At 42.8% G+C, this 18894-nt stretch overlaps 1 protein-coding gene across 1 annotated transcript; it reads left to right on the forward strand.

Annotated features, from left to right (window-relative positions):
• Positions 1-2341: 2341 nt before the first annotated feature.
• LOC135541087 (guanine nucleotide-binding protein G(t) subunit alpha-2-like) lies at positions 2342-17678 on the forward strand. The gene is made up of 8 exons (XM_064967210.1): positions 2342-2490; positions 13716-13758; positions 14112-14253; positions 14475-14632; positions 14775-14903; positions 15074-15203; positions 17130-17283; positions 17477-17678. The coding sequence occupies exons 1-8, from the start codon at positions 2373-2375 to the stop codon at positions 17665-17667; spliced, it is 1065 nt and encodes a 354-aa protein (XP_064823282.1). The 5' UTR covers positions 2342-2372; the 3' UTR covers positions 17668-17678.
• The last annotated feature ends 1216 nt before the right edge of the window (positions 17679-18894 follow it).

An 18894-nucleotide genomic window follows, 5' to 3' on the forward strand; every position in this document is an offset into this window, starting at 1 on the left:
ACAGATGGCACTGTGCACAGAAGGCACCCTGTCAACATTCTTATCTGGGAAAAAGTTGATTATTATTAGAAAAATCTTTGTGCTGACCCATGACACAGTAGTCTGAGATGTGAGCAATCTCTGTCTGTTCCCATTGTCTCTCTCCTCGTCTGAGTATAAAAGGCCAGTGGGGTAACCCACTGACTTATGCTTCTTTGTAAGTGGTAGAACTCACAAGGCTTCTATTCTCAACCGATGCCTCACCCCGTGCCGTGCCAGGAACTGTCACCAAGGGAGTACCACAAGGCTCAATTCTAGGACTCATGTTATTCTCAATTTACATCAACAATATAGCTCAGGCAGTAGAAAGCGCTCTCATCCATTTATATGCAGATGATACAGTCTTATACTCAGCTGGCCCCTCCCCGGATTTTGTGTTGAATGCTACAACAAAGCTTTCTTAGAGTCCAACACGCTTTCTCTGCCATTAAACTTGTTCTGAACACCTTTAAAACAAAGGTCATGTGGTTTGGTAAGAAAACTCCTCTCCCCACCAGTGTGATTACTACCTCTGAGGGTTTAGAGCTTGAGGTAGTCACCTCATACAAGTACTTGGGAGTATGGCTAGACGGTACACTGTCCTTCTCTCAGCACATATCAAATCTGCAGGCTAAAGTTAAATCTAGACTTGTTTTCCTCTATCGTAATCCCTCCTCTTTCACCCCAGCTGCAAAACTTACCCTGATTCAGATGACCATTCTACCCATGCTAGATTACAGAGATGTAATTTATAGATCGGCAGCTGAGGGTACTCTCCAGTGGCTAGATGTTCTTTACCATTCAGCCATCAGATTTGTCACCAATGCTCCTTATAGGACACATCACTGCACTCTATACAGTGTAATACTGGTCATCTCTGTATACCTGTTGCAAGACCCACTGGTTGATGCTTATTTATAAAACCCTCTTAGGCCTCACTCCCCCCTATCTGAGATACCTACAATAGCCCTCATCCTCCACATACAACACCCGTTCTGCCAGTCACATTCTATTAAAGGTCCCCAAAGTACACACATCCCTGGGTCGCTCCTCTTTTCAGTTCGCTGCAGCTAGCGACTGGAATGAGCTATAAAAAAACAAATCACTCAAACTGGACAGTTTTATCTCCATCTCTTCATTCAAAGACTCAGTCATGGACTCTCTTACTGACAGTTGTGGCTGCTTCGTGTGATGTATTGTTGTCTATACATTCTTGCCTTTGTGCTGTTGTCTGTGCCCAATAATGTTTGCACCATGTTTTGTGCTACTACCATGTTGTGTTGCTACCGTATTGTTGTCATGTTGTGTTGCTCCCATGCTGTGTTGTCATGTGCTGCTGCTATGCTGTGTTGTTGTCTCAGGTCTCTCTTTATGTAGTGTTGTGGTGTCTCTCTTGTTGTGATGAGTGTTTGTCCTATATTTATATTTTTAATCCCAGCCCCAGTACCCGCAGGAGGCCTTTTGGTAGGCCATCATTGTCAATAAAATTTGTTCTTAACTGACTTGCTTAGTTAAATAAAGGTTTTTAAAAAATGTAAATACCTGATGCTTGTTAAACTCTCCATCCTTCACCAGTAAAGACACAAAGCCAAGGTCTTATGCTGTAGAAATGCCTTCGTGACAATTAGTGTATTTTCATGGCTCAGGTTTGTAAGCCAATTGTAACTTAAAGTCTGGTAAAATCTAAAAAGTATTTACAAATCCCTACAGCATAAGTAGGACAGAGCACACCATATTGTTTTATTTCTGTGGTTCTAAGTTTATTCTAAATGAGAACAAGAACATTATCACATCTGACACCATCTCTTTTTGAGCCATACTTGACAGAGGCTGGGGGAGCTAAACTGTGCAAGAGGTAGAGAAAGTCAACTTTGAACACCCAGACCATTGAGCTATAAAAAACCAGACCTTCTCTATTTCTAATCCACCCATCTCTTTCTAAACCCTATGGCGTTTGCTTTTTTTACCCTTCACTTTTGCCCTCTACTTCATCCTAATTGGATCTAATGGTTCCCATGGGAACGCCAGAAAAAGCCCTGCCCAATCCCAACCTGATTTCAAGATATCAGGTTTAACGTAGGGGAATAAGGGAGGGCTAACACCAGAGAGAAGACAGTTTCCCTTAGTCCCCAAGTAGTGATTCTCCGACTGCGTGCCAGCATACTTCTCCAGAGTCCTCTTCCTCCATCCACCAACCCCTGACTGAGGCCAGGACCCCTTGTTCCCAGCCCCCACCTCTGCCCTCCTTTTTGCCTGTCTCCCAGTGCACCCCTCAGACGGCGGGAGCGGACGGCCGCATTTCCGTACCACACAGGATCTTGACTTGAAGGAGTGAGAAAGACCCAAAGTTCAAAATGGGAGCTGGAGGAAGTGTCGAAGACAAGGCATTAGCCGCAAAGTCCAAGGAGCTGGAAAAGCAGCTGGCGGAGGATGCAGACAAAGAATCCAAGACAGTCAAGCTTCTGCTGCTTGGTAAGGAGCTGTTGTGCCTGTGGGGCCTCTTCTGAAACTTCAGAAAAGTAGAATGAGACCCTTAACTGGCTTATGGTCTGTCAGGCATAGACCATAGCAGTGTCTGATGCAAACAATCAGGATATCATCATCTTCTTAAAAAAACTGAAAGAAAGATATTGGTTGAATATTATGCAACTATGTGCCCTGATCTTTGAGAGATTTGAGAGTCAAACAGTTTTTGTTAGGGGGCATTGTATTGGAAATTGCACAGCAATGAAAGGCATAAATAGTTTAATTTTACATCATGTGAAGAAAATACATTTGGTTTTGCAATGAGCAGTCATGCCAACCTGTATGACCCTAAGCATCAGCCATACCCAACCTCTGTATGAGCTTACGTATTAGATAAGATGGACTTTAGTAGGTTACACTGATGATAACAGTTGGAATTATATGAGACTGAACATTCCCTGGCGAAGTTAGCATAGTTGTTGTGAATTCTTCATCACTTTGATATGGTAACTTGATCGATGGCACTTGTTGCTCAAGGTCCTTCTGGATCATTCAGTGTAGCTAAAAATATAATTTTGATCAACGTAATAAGCTTTTCCAATTGTTTAACACTTCCAGATTTATGGAAACGTGTCAATGCTGAAATGGTGCATTCAAAAACAGGCTAAACCTATAAAAATGTCTTAAATGATCAGAATTGTGATCAATGGAATGGACTTTTCCCATTGTGTGACACTTCCAGATTTGTGGAAACTTGCCAATGCTGAAATGGTGAGTTCAAAAACAGGCTAAACTTATTAGGCCTACTCAATCAGAACACTAGCATTGATCCTGATATCTAGCCTCAGTTATATATGACAAGAGCTTAACGGTAATCTGTTATATATTACATTGGTGTTCTGCCTTTGCACATTCAACGTGAATGTGAATTGGCATGTCACTGTAACACGGCCTGGATGTAAACAGATAAGCATGTCACGCTGAAAGTAGCTTACATTAAATCAGATAAGTCCAAGAGTGACTGCTTCTGTTACCTCAAGACTGAAATGAGAAATCGTAGGATTTGTGGGGTCAGAGGTGTTAGAAAACACCATAATAAAAGGCAATACCATTTCCCTTGATTGAAACAACAATCTCATAATCTCATAATGACAATCTGTATGACAGTCGTTACTGTAGTATGGGGTCATTCAATGTTTCTCAGCAACCATAAGGTTGATAGCTGAGCATTGTTTTTTAAGTTCCCCTGAAATTGGACGTGTTGATTCATAACTACTAGAAGGGAAATTGTGAGTCTATTTCTATATTAGCTACTTCAATAGATATTAGACTCTGAGAAAAGTCTGTAAAGTAGAAAATCTGGAACACTACCTAGCAGGGAATCAGATTAGTGTTAATGTTTGGCTTTGAGAGGATTTAGAAGAGCCCTATATTGTCTTCGTAGGTTATGAAAACAGGGTTATATGACTGTCTGTAGAAGTGGCAGCAGTTATGAATGTTGACATATCAGCAGCACGTGTCTCAATACAGTATGTAAAACAATGAGCGGTAGATGTGTCATGAGCTCTGGGTATAAATAGCTTTGTGAGGGTTCAGGGGCAGGATTTAGTCAGCCTTTCCCATAGGATCATGGTAACCCAATTATGCTTCCTTTCCTGCTACTTAGACTCCCTGTAATAATTTCCCTAGCACCGGGTTACATCATGGCCTGCAACATGCATCATCAAATGCTAAGTAGTCATCACACATGGCAAAAAGCAAGGGCCAATGACACAAGTTAATTGACAGGGAAAATAACAAGGGACAAATAGAGATGCTGATCAATACAGCAATTATGAAAAGCCAAATACAACAGATACCAATCCACTAAAAGTTTGCAGACAAAAGGGTCAACATTAGAAGACTACCAGAGAAACTCAGAAGGGTCAACCATCAGAGTAATCAGGGCCAGCAGCAACAAAAGCTTATTAGGATCAATTGACAGGAACAAATGACTATCTGGGCCATAGATCATCATATTATCAACATTCATTTACATTAATGGAGACACTTTCACTTTCATTTAAAAAAGATCAAATGTGCAGATGTAACATCTTGTAAACCATAACCCCTGTCTCACCTGTCTACACGCCTCACTAACAGTAACTGGGAGGAGAGCAATTGTCATGTTTAAGGCATCAAAAATGGCATACTTTCCCCTGCTGGTGTGAGGTTTTGGTGGTTAAGATAACCATATTGTAGTCGTTATTGTCCATATTTTAAACTAAAACAATGAGATGCAGTGACAGCTGAAGGAATTGGTCAAATATTGGCACATTGCAAAACTGAAGACGTAAAATGACCCACAATCCAGTTGGTAGGACTGCAGCCAAAGAATGAGTTGAGGCTTTGTGGATGAAGAGCAGCAATTAACAGCCATTAATCCTTGTGTCTCCTGCTGCTCCTGCAGAACACAACACAGACGCAGCAAAGCCAATTCTCTGGCAGAGTAACAATTAGGCTACTAAAGACCAAGTTGTTCTATATTCTGAATGAAATGTAGGTACATCATCCCTATCAATTATGTCATAGTCAACAAAATGCTGTCAGAGCTTAGTGTATGATATTTACAGTACCTTCAGAAATGGTTCACCCCGAACCCGGACGACACTGGGCCAATTGTGCGTCCCCCTATGGGACTCCTGATCACAGCCAGGTTTGTGATACAGCCCAGGATCGAACCAGGGTCTGTAGTGATGCCTGTAGCTCTGTGATGCAGTGCCTAAACCGCTGCGCCACTCAGGAGCCTGAAATTCTTGAGTCAATAAGTATTCAACCCCTTTGTTATGGCAAGCCTAAATAAGTTCAGGATAAAAATGTGCTTAACAAGTCATATAATAAGCTGCATGGACTCACTCTGTATGCAATAATAGTGTTTAACATTACTTTTTAATGACTACCTCATCTCTGTACCCCACACATACAATGATCTGTAATATCCCTCAGTCGAGCATTGAATTTCAAACACAGATTCAACCACAAAGACCAAGGAGGTTTACCAATGCCTCACAAAGAAGAGCACCTATTGGTAGATAAAATTCTTTTAAAAGAAAGCAGACATTGAGTGTTCCTGAGTGGACTACTTACATACAGTTTTCAATTAAATTGGCTTGAAAATCGATGGAAAGACTTAAAAATGGCTGTCTAGCAATGATCAATAGGCTGTCATTGTAGGCCGTCATTGTAAATAAAAAATGTGTTCTTAATTGACTTGCCTAGTTAAATAAAGGTTCAATAAAATCAATAAAATCAACAACCAACATGATCGAGTTTGAAGAATTAAACAAATAATAATGTGGAAATATTGTACAATCCAAGTGTCCAAAACTTTGAGAGACTTACCCAGGAAGACTCACAGCTGTAATCGCTGGCAAAGGGGTTTCCAACGTATTGACTCAGGGGTGTGAATACGTATTTAAATGAGATACACAACAAAAGTATATGGACACCCATTCAAATGAGTGGATTTGGCTATTTCAGCCACACCCGTTGCTGACAGGTGTATAAAATCGAGCACAAAGCCATGCAATCTCCATAGACAAACATTGGCAGTAGAATGGTCCGTACTGATGAGCTCAGTAACTTTCAACGTGGTACCATCATAGGATGTCACCTTTCCAATAAGTCAGTTCGTCAAATTTCGGCCCTGCTAGAGCTGCCCTGGTCAACTGTAAGTGCTGTTATTGTGAAGTGAAAACGTCTAGGAACAACAACGGCTCAGCCACAGAGTGGTAGGCCACACAAGCGCACAGAACAAGAACGCCAAATGCTGAAGTGCTTAACACGTAAACATTGTCTGTCCTTGATTGCAACACTGACTACCGAGTTCCAAACTGTCTCTTGAAGCAACGTCAGCACAATAACTGTTCGTCAGGAGCTTCATGAAATGGGTTTCCATGGCTAGCAGCCGCACGCACACGAGCCTAAGATCACCATGTGCAATGCCAAGCCTCGGCTGGAGTGGTGTAAAGCTCGCCGCCATTGGACTCTGGAGCAGTGGAAACGCGTTCTCTGGAGGGATGAATCACGCTTCACCACCTGGCAATCCAACGGAGAAATATGGTTTTGGTGGATGCCAGAAGAACGCTACCTGCCCGAATGCATAGTGCCAACTGTAAAGTTTGGTGGAGAAGCAATAATGGTCTGGGGCCGTTTTTCATGGTTCTGACTAGATTCCTTAGTTCCAGTGAAGAGAAATCTTAACGCTACAGCATACAATGACATTCTAGACGATACGCTGCTTCCAACTTTGTGGCAACAGTTTCGGGAAGGCCATTTCCTGTTTCAGCATTACAATGCCCCCATGCACAAAGCGAGGTCCATACAGAAATGGTTTGTCGAGATCGGTGTGGAAGAACTTGACTGGCCTGCGCAGGGCCCTGACCTCAACCCTCATGGGATGACACCTTTGGGATGAATTTGAACACCGACTGCGAGCCAGGCCTCATCGTCCAACATCAGTGCCCGACCTCACTAATGCTTTTATGGCTGAATGAAAGTAAGTCCCAGCAGCAATGGACAAACATCTAATGGAAGGCCTCCCCAGGAGTGGAGGTTGTTATAGCAGCAAAGGAGGGGGGGGGACCATCCCATAATGACAAATTATTTTGGAATTAGATTTTTGATGAGCAGGTGTCCATATACAGTTGAAGTCGGAAGTTTACATACACCTTAGCCAAAAACATTTAAACTCAGTTTCACAATTCCTGGCATGTAATCCTGGTAAAAATTCATTGTCTTAGGTCAGTTAGGATCACCACTTTATTTTAAGAATGTGAAATGTCAGAAGAAAAGTAGAGAGAAGGATTTATTTAAGTGTTTATTTCTTTCATCACATTCCCAGTGGGTCAGAAGTTTAAATGCACTCAATTAGTATTTGGTAGCATTGCCTTTAAATTGTTTAACTTGGATCAAATGTTTCAGGTAGCCTTCGACAGGCTTCTCACATTAAGTTGGGTAAATTTTGGCCCATTCCTCCTGTCAGAGCTGGTGTAACTGAGTCAGGTTTGTAGGCCTCCTTGCTCGCACACACTTTTTCAGTTCTGCCCACAAATGTTCTATAGGATTGAGGTCAGGGCTTTGTGATGGCCACTGCAATACCTTGCCTTTGTTGTCCTTAAGCCATTTTGCCACAACTCTGGAAGTATGCTTGGGGTCATTGTCCATTTGGAAGACCCATTTGCGACCAAGCTTTAACTTGTCTTGAGATGTTGCTTCAATATGTCCACATAATTTTCCTACCTCATGATGTCATCTATTTTGTGAAGTGCACCAGTCCCTGCTATAGCAAATCACCCCCACAACATGATGCTCCCACCCTCATGCTTCACGGTTGGGATGACGTTCTTCGGCTTGCAAGCATCACCCTTTTCCCTCCAAACATATCGATGGTCATTATGGCCAAACAGTTCTATTTTTATTTCATCAGACCAGAGGACATTTCTCCAAAAAGTATGATCTTTGTCCCGATTTGCAGTTGCAAACCGTAGTCTGGCTTTTTTATGGCGGTTTTGAAGCTGTGGCTTCTTCCTTGCTGAGCGGCCTTTCAGGTTATGTCGATTATAGGTCTCGTTTTACTGTGGATATAGATACTTCTGTTCCAGTTTCCTCCAGCATCTTCACAAGGTCCTTTGATGTTGTTCTGGGATTGATTTGCACTTTTCCCACCAAAGTACGTTCATCTGTTGGAGACAGAACGTGTCTCCTTCCTGAGCGGTATGACGTCTGCGTGGTCCCATGGTGTTTATACTTGTGTACTATTGTTTGTACAGATGAACGTGGAACCTTCAGGCGTTTGGAAATTACTCCCAATGATGAACCAGACTTGTGGAGGTCAACAATTTATTTTCTGAGGTCTTGGCTGATTTTCTTTTGATTTTCCCATGATGTCAAGCAAAGAGGCACTGAGTTTGAAGGTAGGCCTTGAAATACATCCACAGCTACATCTCCAATTAACTCAAATGATGTCAATTAGCCTATCAGAAGCTTCTAAAGCCATGCTTTTGCACCTGCATTGCTTGCTGTTTGGGGTTTTAGGCTGGGTTTCTGTACAGCACTTTGATTTCGGCGCCGACAGAGATGGCCGCCTCGCTTCGCGTTCCTAGGAAACTATGCAGTTTTTTGTTTTTTTACGTGTTATTTCTTACATTAGTACCCCAGGTCATCTTAGGTTTCATTACATACAGCCGAGAAGAACTACTGTATATAAGATCAGCGTCAACTCACCATCAGCACGACCAAGAATATGTTTTTCGCGACGCGGATCCTGTGTTCTGCCTTACAAACAGGACAACGGAATGGATCGCATGCAGCGACCCCATAAAACGACTCTGAAATAGAGGGAAACGTAGCGGTCTTCTGGTCAGACTACGGAGACGGGCACATCGTGCCCCACTTCCTAGCATTCTTCTTGCCCATGTCCAGTCTCTTGACAACAAGGTTGATGAAATCCGAGCAAGGGTAGCATTCCAGAGGGACATCAGAGACTGTAACGTTCTGTGCTTCACGGAAACATGGCTCACTGGAGAGACGCTATCCGAAGCGGTGCAGCCAACGGGTTTCTCCAGGCATTGCGCCGACAGAAACAAACACATTTCTGGTAAGAAGAGGGGTGGGGGTGTATGCCTTATGGCTAACGAGGCATGGTGCGATGAAAGAAACATACAGGAACTCAAATCCTTCTGTTCACCTGATTTAGAATTCCTCACAATCAAATGTAGACCGCATTACCTACCAAGAGAATTCTCTTCGATTATAATCACAGCCGTATATATCCCCCCCAAGCAGACACATCAATGGCTCTGAACAAACTTTATTTAACTCTTTGCAAACTGGAAACCATTTATCCGGAGGCTGCATTCATCGTTGTTGGGGATTTTAACAAGGCTAATCTGAAAACAAGACCCTAAATTTTATCAGCATATCGATTGCGCAACCAGGGGCGGAAAACCTTGGATCACTGTTACTCTAACTTCCGCGACGCATATATAAGGCCCTGCCCCGCCCCCTTTCGGAAAAGCTGACCACGACTCCATTTTGCTGATACCTGCCTACAGACAAAAGCTAAAAAAGAAGCTCCCACGCTGAGGTCTGTCCAACGCTGGTCCGACCAAGCTGACTCCACACTCCAAGACTGCTTCCATCACGTGGACTGGGACATGTTTCGTATTGCGTCAAATAACAACATTGACGAATACGCTGATTCGGTGTGCGAGTTCATTAGAACGTGCGTTGAAGATGTCGTTCCCATAGCAACGAATAAAACATTCCCTAACCAGAAACCTTGGATTGATGGCAGCATTCGTGTGAAACTGAAAGCGCGAACCACTGCTTTCAATCAGGGCAAGGTGTCTGGTAACATGACTGAATACAAACAATGCAGCTATTCCCTCCGTAAGGCTATCAAACAAGCTAAGCGTCAGTACAGAGACAAAGTAGAATCCCAATTCAACGGCTCAGACACAAGAGGCATGTGGCAGGGTCTACAGTCAATCACGGACTACAGGAAGAAATCCAGCCCAGTCACGGACCAGGATGTCTTGCTCCCAGGCAGACTAAATAACTTTTTTGCCCGCTTTGAGGACAATACAGTGCCACTGACACTGCCTGCAACGGAAAAATGCGGTCTCTCCTTCACTGCAGCCGAGGTGAATTTAAACGTGTTAACCCTCGCAAGGCTGCAGGCCCAGACGGCATCCCCAGCCGCGCCCTCAGAGCATGCGCAGACCAGCTGGCTGGTGTGTTTACGGACATATTCAATCAATCCCTATACCAGTCTGCTGTTCCCACATGCTTCAAGAGGGCCACCATCGTTCCTGTTCCCAAGAAAGCTAAGGTAACTGAGCTAAACGACTACCGCCCCGTAGCACTCACTTCCGTCATCATGAAGTGCTTTGAGAGACTAGTCAAGGACCATATCACCTCCACCCTACCTGACACCCTAGACCAACTCCAATTTGCTTACCGCTCAAATAGGTCCACAGACAATGCAATCTCAACCACACTGCACACTGCCCTAACCCATCTGGACAAGAGGAATACCTATGTGAGAATGCTGTTCATCGACTACAGCTCGGCATTCAACACCATAGTACCCTCCAAGCTCGTCATCAAGCTCGAGCATCAAGCTCGAGACCCTGGGTCTCGACCCCGCCCTGTGCAACTGGGTACTGGACTTCCTGACGGGCCGCCCCCAGGTGGTGAGGGTAGGTAACAACATCTCCTCCCCGCTGATCCTCAACACTGGGGCCCCACAAGGGTGCGTTCTGAGCCCTCTCCTGTACTCCCTGTTCACCCACGACTGCGTGGCCACGCACGCCTCCAACTCAATCATCAAGTTTGCGGATGACACAACAGTGGTAGGCTTGATTACCAACAACGATGAGACGGCCTACAGGGAGGAGGTGAGGGCCCTCGGAGTGTGGTGTCAGGAAAATAACCTCACACTCAACGTCAACAAAACTAAGGAGATGATTGTGGACTTCAGGAAACAGCAGAGGGAACAGCCCCCTATCCACATCGATGGAACAGTAGTGGAGAGAGTAGCAAGTTTTAAGTTCCTCGGCATACACATCACAGACAAACTGAATTGGTCCACTCACACAGACAGCATCGTGAAGAAGGCACAGCAGCGCCTCTTCAACCTCAGGAGGCTGAAGAAATTCGGCTTGTCACCAAAAGCACTCACAAACTTCTACAGATGCACAATCGAGAGCATCCTGGCGGGCTGTATCACCGCCTGGTACGGCAACTGCTCCGCCCTCAACCGTAAGGCTCTCCAGAGGGTAGTGAGGTCTGCACAACGTATCATCGGGGGCAAACTACCTGCCCTCCAGGACATCTACACCACCCGATGTTACAGGAAGGCCATAAAGATCATCAAGGACATCTACCACCCGAGCCACTGCCTGTTCACCCCGCTATCATCCAGAAGGCGAGGTCAGTACAGGTGCATCAAAGCTGGGACCGAGAGACTGAAAAACAGCTTCTATCTCAAGGCCATCAGACTGTTAAACAGCTACCACTAACATTGAGTGGCTGCTGCCAACACACTGACACTGACTCAACTCCAGCCACTTTAATAATGGGAATTGATGGGAAACGATGTAAATATATCACTAGCCACTTTAAACAATGCTACCTTATATAATGTTACTTACCATACATTATTCATCTCATATGCATACGTATATACTGTACTCTATATCATTGACTGCATCCTTATGTAATACATGTATCACTAGCCACTTTAACTATGCCACTTTGTTTACATACTCATCTCATATGTACTCGATACCATCTACTGTATCTTGCCTATGCTGCTCTGTACCATCACTCATTCATATATCCTTATGTACATATTCTTTATCCCCTTACACTGTGTCAGTAGATTAGGAATTGTTAGTTAGATTATTTGTTGGTTATTACTGCATTGTCGGAACTAGAAGCACAAGCATTTCGCTACACTCGCATTAACATCTGCTAACCATGTGTATGTGACAAATAAAATTTGATTTTTGATTTGATTTTTTTTTTTTTTTTTTTTTTTTTTTTTTTTTTGATTTTGAGATCAGCTGATGTAAGAAGGGCTATATAAATACATTCGATTTGATGGAATTTTCTGGAATTTTCCAAGCTGTTTAAAGGCATGGTCAACTTAGTGTATGTAAACTTCTGTCCCACTGGAATTGGGATACAGTGAATTGTAAGTGAAATATCTGTCTGTAAACAATTGTTGGAAAAATTACTTGTGTCATGCACAAAGTATATGTCCTAACCGACTTGACAAAACTATAGTTTGTTAACAAGAAATTTGTGGAGTGGTTGAAAAATGAGTTTTAATGACTCCAACCTAAGTGTATGTAAACTTCCGACTTCAACTGTAAGTGTATTTCTCTATTTTATTCTCTATAAATTAACCAACATTTCTAACAACATATTTTCACTTTGTTATTATGGGGTATTGTGTGGAGATGGGTGAGAAAAAACATAAATGTAATTTAATTCAGGCTGTAACACAACAAAATGTGGAATAAGTCAATGGATATGTATACTTTCTGAAGGCACTGTATCTGGGGTACAAGAACAGTAACTACTCACCTCTTGCTTTAAAAAGTAAAAAAGCAATTGAACTTTGCAGAATGCAATGCTCCACAACCAATGCCATCTTCTGGTTGCATCAGGTATCAATGTACTGGTGCACACTTACCTTAAGAGATAACAACCTACTTGCGGAGAGCATGAAGAAATAGGCCTACATTTGGAGGAATGGCTTTATTCAGGAATATCAGGCCTGCCTTCAGGAAAATAAACCTATGCATGGAGATATTGATGGTGAAATAGGTCCATTATGGAGACAGCCCAGTCACCCCAGCCTATCTAGTTAGCCCTCTCGCCTACCTTCATGGATACGAACCAACGGAGAGAAGGACACACTATCCCAGGAACTGTTTAGAGTGACATTCCTCATGGACTGACGCCTTCCTCGTGACGTCTTTACATATCGGCCGATATGGTTTCTCAAATCCCATCCATTTAGCCCTGAGCTAATAAGGACACTGGCCTCTGCTAAACCATTGGGACAGATGTCCATCACATTAGCCATAAACCCTTTCATATGCCCATTTCCAAATAGTCAGGAAGCCTAGATGACCCTGTTGAGGTGACGTGTGGGATAACAAATCCGCTGTTGGTGACAGTCTTGTTTGATATATAAGCCCAGAGGGAAATTAGCTTACTGGTATTATGACATACAACTTCACTGCTCAGCCCAGTCTGCCCTATGACCCCCCCCCCCGCTAAGTATGTTGTTACAATGGGAAGTATCCCATAAGATGTGTCTATAGCCAAACTCATGGTACAAATGCAACAACAACATGCAGAAACAAAGCTAAACACAAAACAAAAGGTCATAATATAACAGCTGTGAAATAACTACAACTGTAACTTCTGCAACACCACTGAATGCTTGTCATGCTGTGTGTCTCAGAGGACTGGATCTGTACCAGTGGAGGGGATGGGCAACTGCTGAGCTTCCTCTTTCACTATGTGCTGTCATTATACATCTCTTTGCATAGGTCATGTTTTGGCCCTCAGGTTCCCTTTAACCAACTACAGGGTGAATGAGGATGAAGTGTTTGTACATGGGAAAGCCAATGTAACATACAGGTGTATCTACTCTTTTGTTTTACCAGGTGCTGGTGAGTCTGGGAAGAGCACAATTGTCAAGCAGATGAAGTGAGTATAACAAAACAAACACCTTTGACATTGCATGTCATTCATCCTCCCTCCTAATGTACATGCAACCAAACCTTGTCCATATACTTTACCATCACTCTAAAAGGTGGGAATTGGGTGTTCAATAAGTTTATGGCTCATAATCATATGGGAAAACAAAATGGCCCATGGTAGAATAAATTGTGGCAGCTACAATTGACATATACCCTGATGACTACTGAACAAAACACTTGCTGCAGAATGACTAGTACTAGTTCTTCTGGCCAATAATGGTTGTTGGTAGCATTGTATGTCAGTTGTATTTTAAACTGTAATTACAATTCTAACTGTTTTCTTCCTCTTGTGTTGGGTAGAATTCTCCATCAAGGTGGTTATACCAAAGAAGAACAATTGGAATTCAGGGCGATCATCTATGGTAACATCTTGCAGTCTGCTCTGGCCATTATCAGAGGCATGGAGATGCTGTCAATTGACTTTGGATCACCAAAGGGATCTGTGAGTCCCACCCTGCATCTCTAACCCTTCTGGTCCACCAAATAGGCCCTCAATGACACACACGGATAGACATTGAGACACCAGCAGAAGTTTCAGTAGTTGCACATGTTATTCAAATAGAAATAACAACACTACATTGTTAGCTTAGCTAATTACCGTACAATGGAATTAAATTTTCATTTTAGTAGCAGTAAAACTCACCAGTTGACTTCATGGTGCAGGAAGACGGGCAGAAGCTGTCCAACCTGTCAGACTCCATTGAAGAGGGCTCAATGCCCCCTGAGCTGGCTGATGTCATCAAAAGGCTCTGGAGTGACAGTGGTGTCCAGGCCTCCTTCGAGAGAGCAGCTGAGTACCAGCTCAACGACTCAGCTGGCTAGTGAGTGTCACAGCAACTGTTATAGTTTGTTATGACAGTCATATAATTCTCATGACAGTTCAGGTCATATCTTTGTTGGTGAGCATGATTATGTTCTATATGGGGGTGTGAATGTATGCTAAACTAAAATCTCGCTCAACAGCTATCTTGGAGAATTGGACAGAATCACAAAGTCTGATTACCTGCCCAACGAGCAGGATGTGCTGCGTTCTCGAGTCAAGACCACCGGTATCATCGAGGAGCAGTTCTCCTGCAAAGAGCTGCACTTCAGGTGAGGGAATATTAGCCAAACAAGGGAGACCACAAAGGGCCTAAAGTGGTCTTCCATACATCCTTGCATGTTCATTCCATTTCCTTTTGGGTGTGATTTTGCACAATCGTTGATTATCTCTTTACAGTCATATCTAACATCTCCCTTTTTTAACCCATCCCCCCTGACAGGATGTTCGATGTGGGCGGCCAGCGGTCGGAGAGAAAGAAGTGGATCCATTGTTTTGAGGGTGTAACCTGCATCATCTTCTGCGGAGCCCTCAGTGCTTATGACATGGTGCTTGTAGAGGACGATGAAGTGGTGGGTTTGGCTTTACAGTTGACCTCTGATAGTTCAACTAGTTTGTCACAGTTGTGATTTTCCATATCGAGACAGAACGCCTCCATGTAGCCCTTTTAGTCCAAATCTTGTACTTTTGTACTGTTTACTTGGATTTCTCTTTTTTTGTACTGTGATCCATTTGGTAAGATTGAAAGAGCATCAGATGTTCTGATTCTAACTGAAGGGTATTTTCTCCAGTCTGACATCAAGTAAACAATGGATTATTCAGTCACAAGTTTATTGAACCCTACCAGGCCATCAAATGTTAAACTCCCCAAGGACGTAGCTCAGATGACTATACAATATGATTTCTCAATCGCCTCACAGTCCTGTACCTAATAACATCGCCCCAGTTTAAGCACAGAAGACATGTAGAGTTGTGTTTGTGTGCTTGCCAAAGGACCAAAATAGGAAATTAGATAATCTCTTTGGTTTGAGCAGGTGTGTAAAACTAATTCCATGGAGGGCGAGTGTGTGCAGGTTTTTGTATTTTCCTTTCAATTAAGATCTAGACAACCAGGTGAGGGGAGTTCCTTTCTAATTAGTGACCTTAATTAATCATCCAAGAACGAAAACCCATGGAACGAAAACCCGTAGACACTCGGCCTTCCGTGGAATGAGTTTGGCACATGTGGTTAAGAGTATACACTAAACAAAAATACAAACGCATGTAAAGTGTTGGTCTCATGTTTCATGAGCTGAAATAAAAGATCCCAGAAATGTTCCATATGCACAAAAGCTTATTTCTCTCAAATGTTTTTGCACAAATTTGTTTACACCCATTAGTAAACGTTTCTCCTTTGCCAAGATAATCAATCCACCTAACAGGTGTGGCATATCAAGAATCTGATTTAACAGCATGCTCATTACACAGGTGCACCTTGTGCTGATGACAATAAAAAGCCACTCGAAAATGTGCAGTTTTGTCACACAACACAATGCCAAAGATGTATCAAGTTTAAGTTTTGAGGAAGTGTGCAATTTGCATTCTGACTGGAGGAATTTCAGTCAGAGCTGTTACCAGAGAATTGAATGTTCAACGTCTTTTCATTGAATTGGCAGTACGTCTAACCAGCCTCACAGCCGCAGACCACGTGTATGACGACGTGCGGGCAAGCGGTTTGTTGAGGTCAAGGTTGTGAACAGAGTGCCCCATGCTTGCGGTGGGGTTATGGTATGGGCAGGCATAAGCTACGGACAATGAACACAATTGCCTTTTATCAATGGCAATTTAAATGTAGAGATACCATGGCTAGATCCCGAGGCCCATTGTCATTCATGCCATTCATCTGCCACCACCACCTCTTATTTCAGCAAGATAATGCACGGACCCATGTCACGAGGATCTGTACAAACTTCCTGGAAGCTGAAAATGTCCCAGTTCTTCTGTGGCCTGCATACTCACCAGACACGTCACCCATTGAGCATGTTTGGAATGTTCTGGATCGACGTGTACAACAGAGTGTTCCAGTTCCCACCAATATCCAGCTACTTCGCACAGCCATTGAAGAGGAGTGGGACAACATTCAACAGACCACAATCAACAACCTGATCAACTCTATGCGAAGGAGATGTGTCGCGCTGCATGAGGCAAATGGTAGTCACACCAGTTACAGACTGGTTCTCTGATCCACGCCCCTACCTTTTTTTAAAGGTATCTGTGACCAACAGATGCATATCTGTATTCCCAGTCATGTGAAATCCATAGATTAGGGCTTTGTGCATTTATTTCAATTGACTGATTTCCTTATGAACTGTAACTTAGTAAAATCTTTGAAATTGTTGCATGTTGCGTTTATTTTTGTTCAGTATAGTTAGCATACTAATCTAGCCTGAGTGAGGATTGATGAAAAACTGTGAGATTGTTGCCACTTAACCTAACCCTCCTTTTCCTTTTCTCCACAGAACCGTATGCATGAGTCTCTTCACCTGTTCAACAGTATCTGCAACCACAGGTTCTTCGCCACCACCTCCATCGTACTCTTCCTCAACAAGAAGGATCTTTTCGAGGAGAAGATCAAGAAGGTCCACCTAAGCATCTGCTTCCCCGACTACGATGGTAAGAGTAACCACAAGTAAAAACAGCATAGTAAAACCGCATGATTTCCCAATGACAGGAATGATGGAAATGTTTTATCTTCTACTGCAATATGATGCAGTGGCAAGATACTAGCCAACAGAATAGATACTGTCAACTTCATCACCTACAACTGAGAACCACTTCATGAGCTGCCTGCTTACTCTGCCACTAGGCCCCAACACGTATGATGATGCCAGCGACTACATCAAGAAGCAGTTTGAGGAGCTGAACATGAAGAAGGGTGTCAAAGAAATCTACTCTCACTTGACCTGCGCCACGGACACAAAGAATGTTGAGATTGTGTTCGGAGCCGTGACAGACATCATTATCAAAGAGAACCTAAAATCTTGCGGTCTGTTCTAAGCAGAAACACAAAAAAGGTGCAGTAGTTATCTCTTGTCTGTTCTTGTAACCCAAATTGACACCTAGGCTGTACACATTGACACTTCTAGTAGATTTGGAGGGCTCAGATAAGACTTGCCTCAGACAGACAAGGTGACACTTTCACCATGTTGGATACACCCATCCAATTCTTTCAGATTTAAAGTGTTTCAAGGGTAGGTGTTGATTTGAAATTCAGCATCTTATTGTTCTTTTATGATTATATGTGGTTATTTTTTCACCTAAATGTTTTGGTTTTCTTCCTCGCAGATTTTATTTTCCCCCTCATCCCTTCACTTGGATTCATGTTGAAGTTGAGCAGTAGGAACAGAAGGCACAACAGAAGGCTTTGTAATGGCATAAGACTCTTCAGACCCTTCAATTCTAGACTATCCCATCCCTTCCTTCCTAACTCCTGACACCCTAAATGATGAGTAATGAATGCAAACACTAGGGAACAGCACCCAATTTACTCCAAAGGGAGTTAACACACATCATATCCAACAAATCGAACAAAGATGGCAACATGTCCCTCCTGGAGACAATGTGGATGATGATGTCCTTCAGATGGAAATGAGGATAAGAAGTCAGAAGAACAGCAGAATGTTGTTTGATATAGGTACTTTGTTATTCTGAATTATGTCTGGTTCTTTATGATGGGTTTGTGTTGAGGAAAGTGTCCAAAGCTGCTCAGGACTCCTATTGATAAACTTATGAAAGAATATGTTTTGAGGTGATCCATCTTACTCAACATGGTCAGAGTGAAGTCCTTTCCAGTAACATTGCTCTTGCCCCATGATTTATAATGTTTTTATCTAGTTCTAAGTATCTCAAATTAGAACTCTGTTTGGATATGCCTACTGTTTTACACCAGATGTAACACAGTAAAAAAACATTTAGCTAATTCCAATCAGTGAGTTCAAATAGCCAGGTCTAAACTGGAATTTAAGAAAAAGTACCCTCAAAACAAGTTAGCAAAGTATTTTGTAAATACAATAGTAGATTAGTGGGCCTTATATATTAAAATATGTATCAAAATGTTCAACATCAGTGACATGTCTAGTGATGTACATGTATATTTCATTTTGACTATTGACAATTGAACCTATAACTCTGACCGGTCTTGCGAAAGATAAGACATTCAAAATAAAGATCGACATAGAAACTGCCAATTCTGCATGTCATCATTCTTTGTATTTTTTTAATCAA

Source organism: Oncorhynchus masou, chromosome 6 (assembly GCF_036934945.1).
Source record: "Oncorhynchus masou masou isolate Uvic2021 chromosome 6, UVic_Omas_1.1, whole genome shotgun sequence".
In the NCBI taxonomy this organism is placed as follows: domain Eukaryota; kingdom Metazoa; phylum Chordata; class Actinopteri; order Salmoniformes; family Salmonidae; genus Oncorhynchus; species Oncorhynchus masou.

Excerpts from the sequence above, each read along its gene's own strand:
- LOC135541087 (XM_064967210.1), top strand. The coding sequence starts at position 2,373 with ATGGGAGCTGGAGGAAGTGTCGAAGACAAGGCATTAGCCGCAAAGTCC. Across the intron at positions 13,759-14,111 it reads ACAATTGTCAAGCAGATGAA|AATTCTCCATCAAGGTGGTT; the intron begins GTGAGTATAACA and ends TGTGTTGGGTAG. Across the intron at positions 14,633-14,774 it reads CTCAACGACTCAGCTGGCTA|CTATCTTGGAGAATTGGACA; the intron begins GTGAGTGTCACA and ends CTCGCTCAACAG.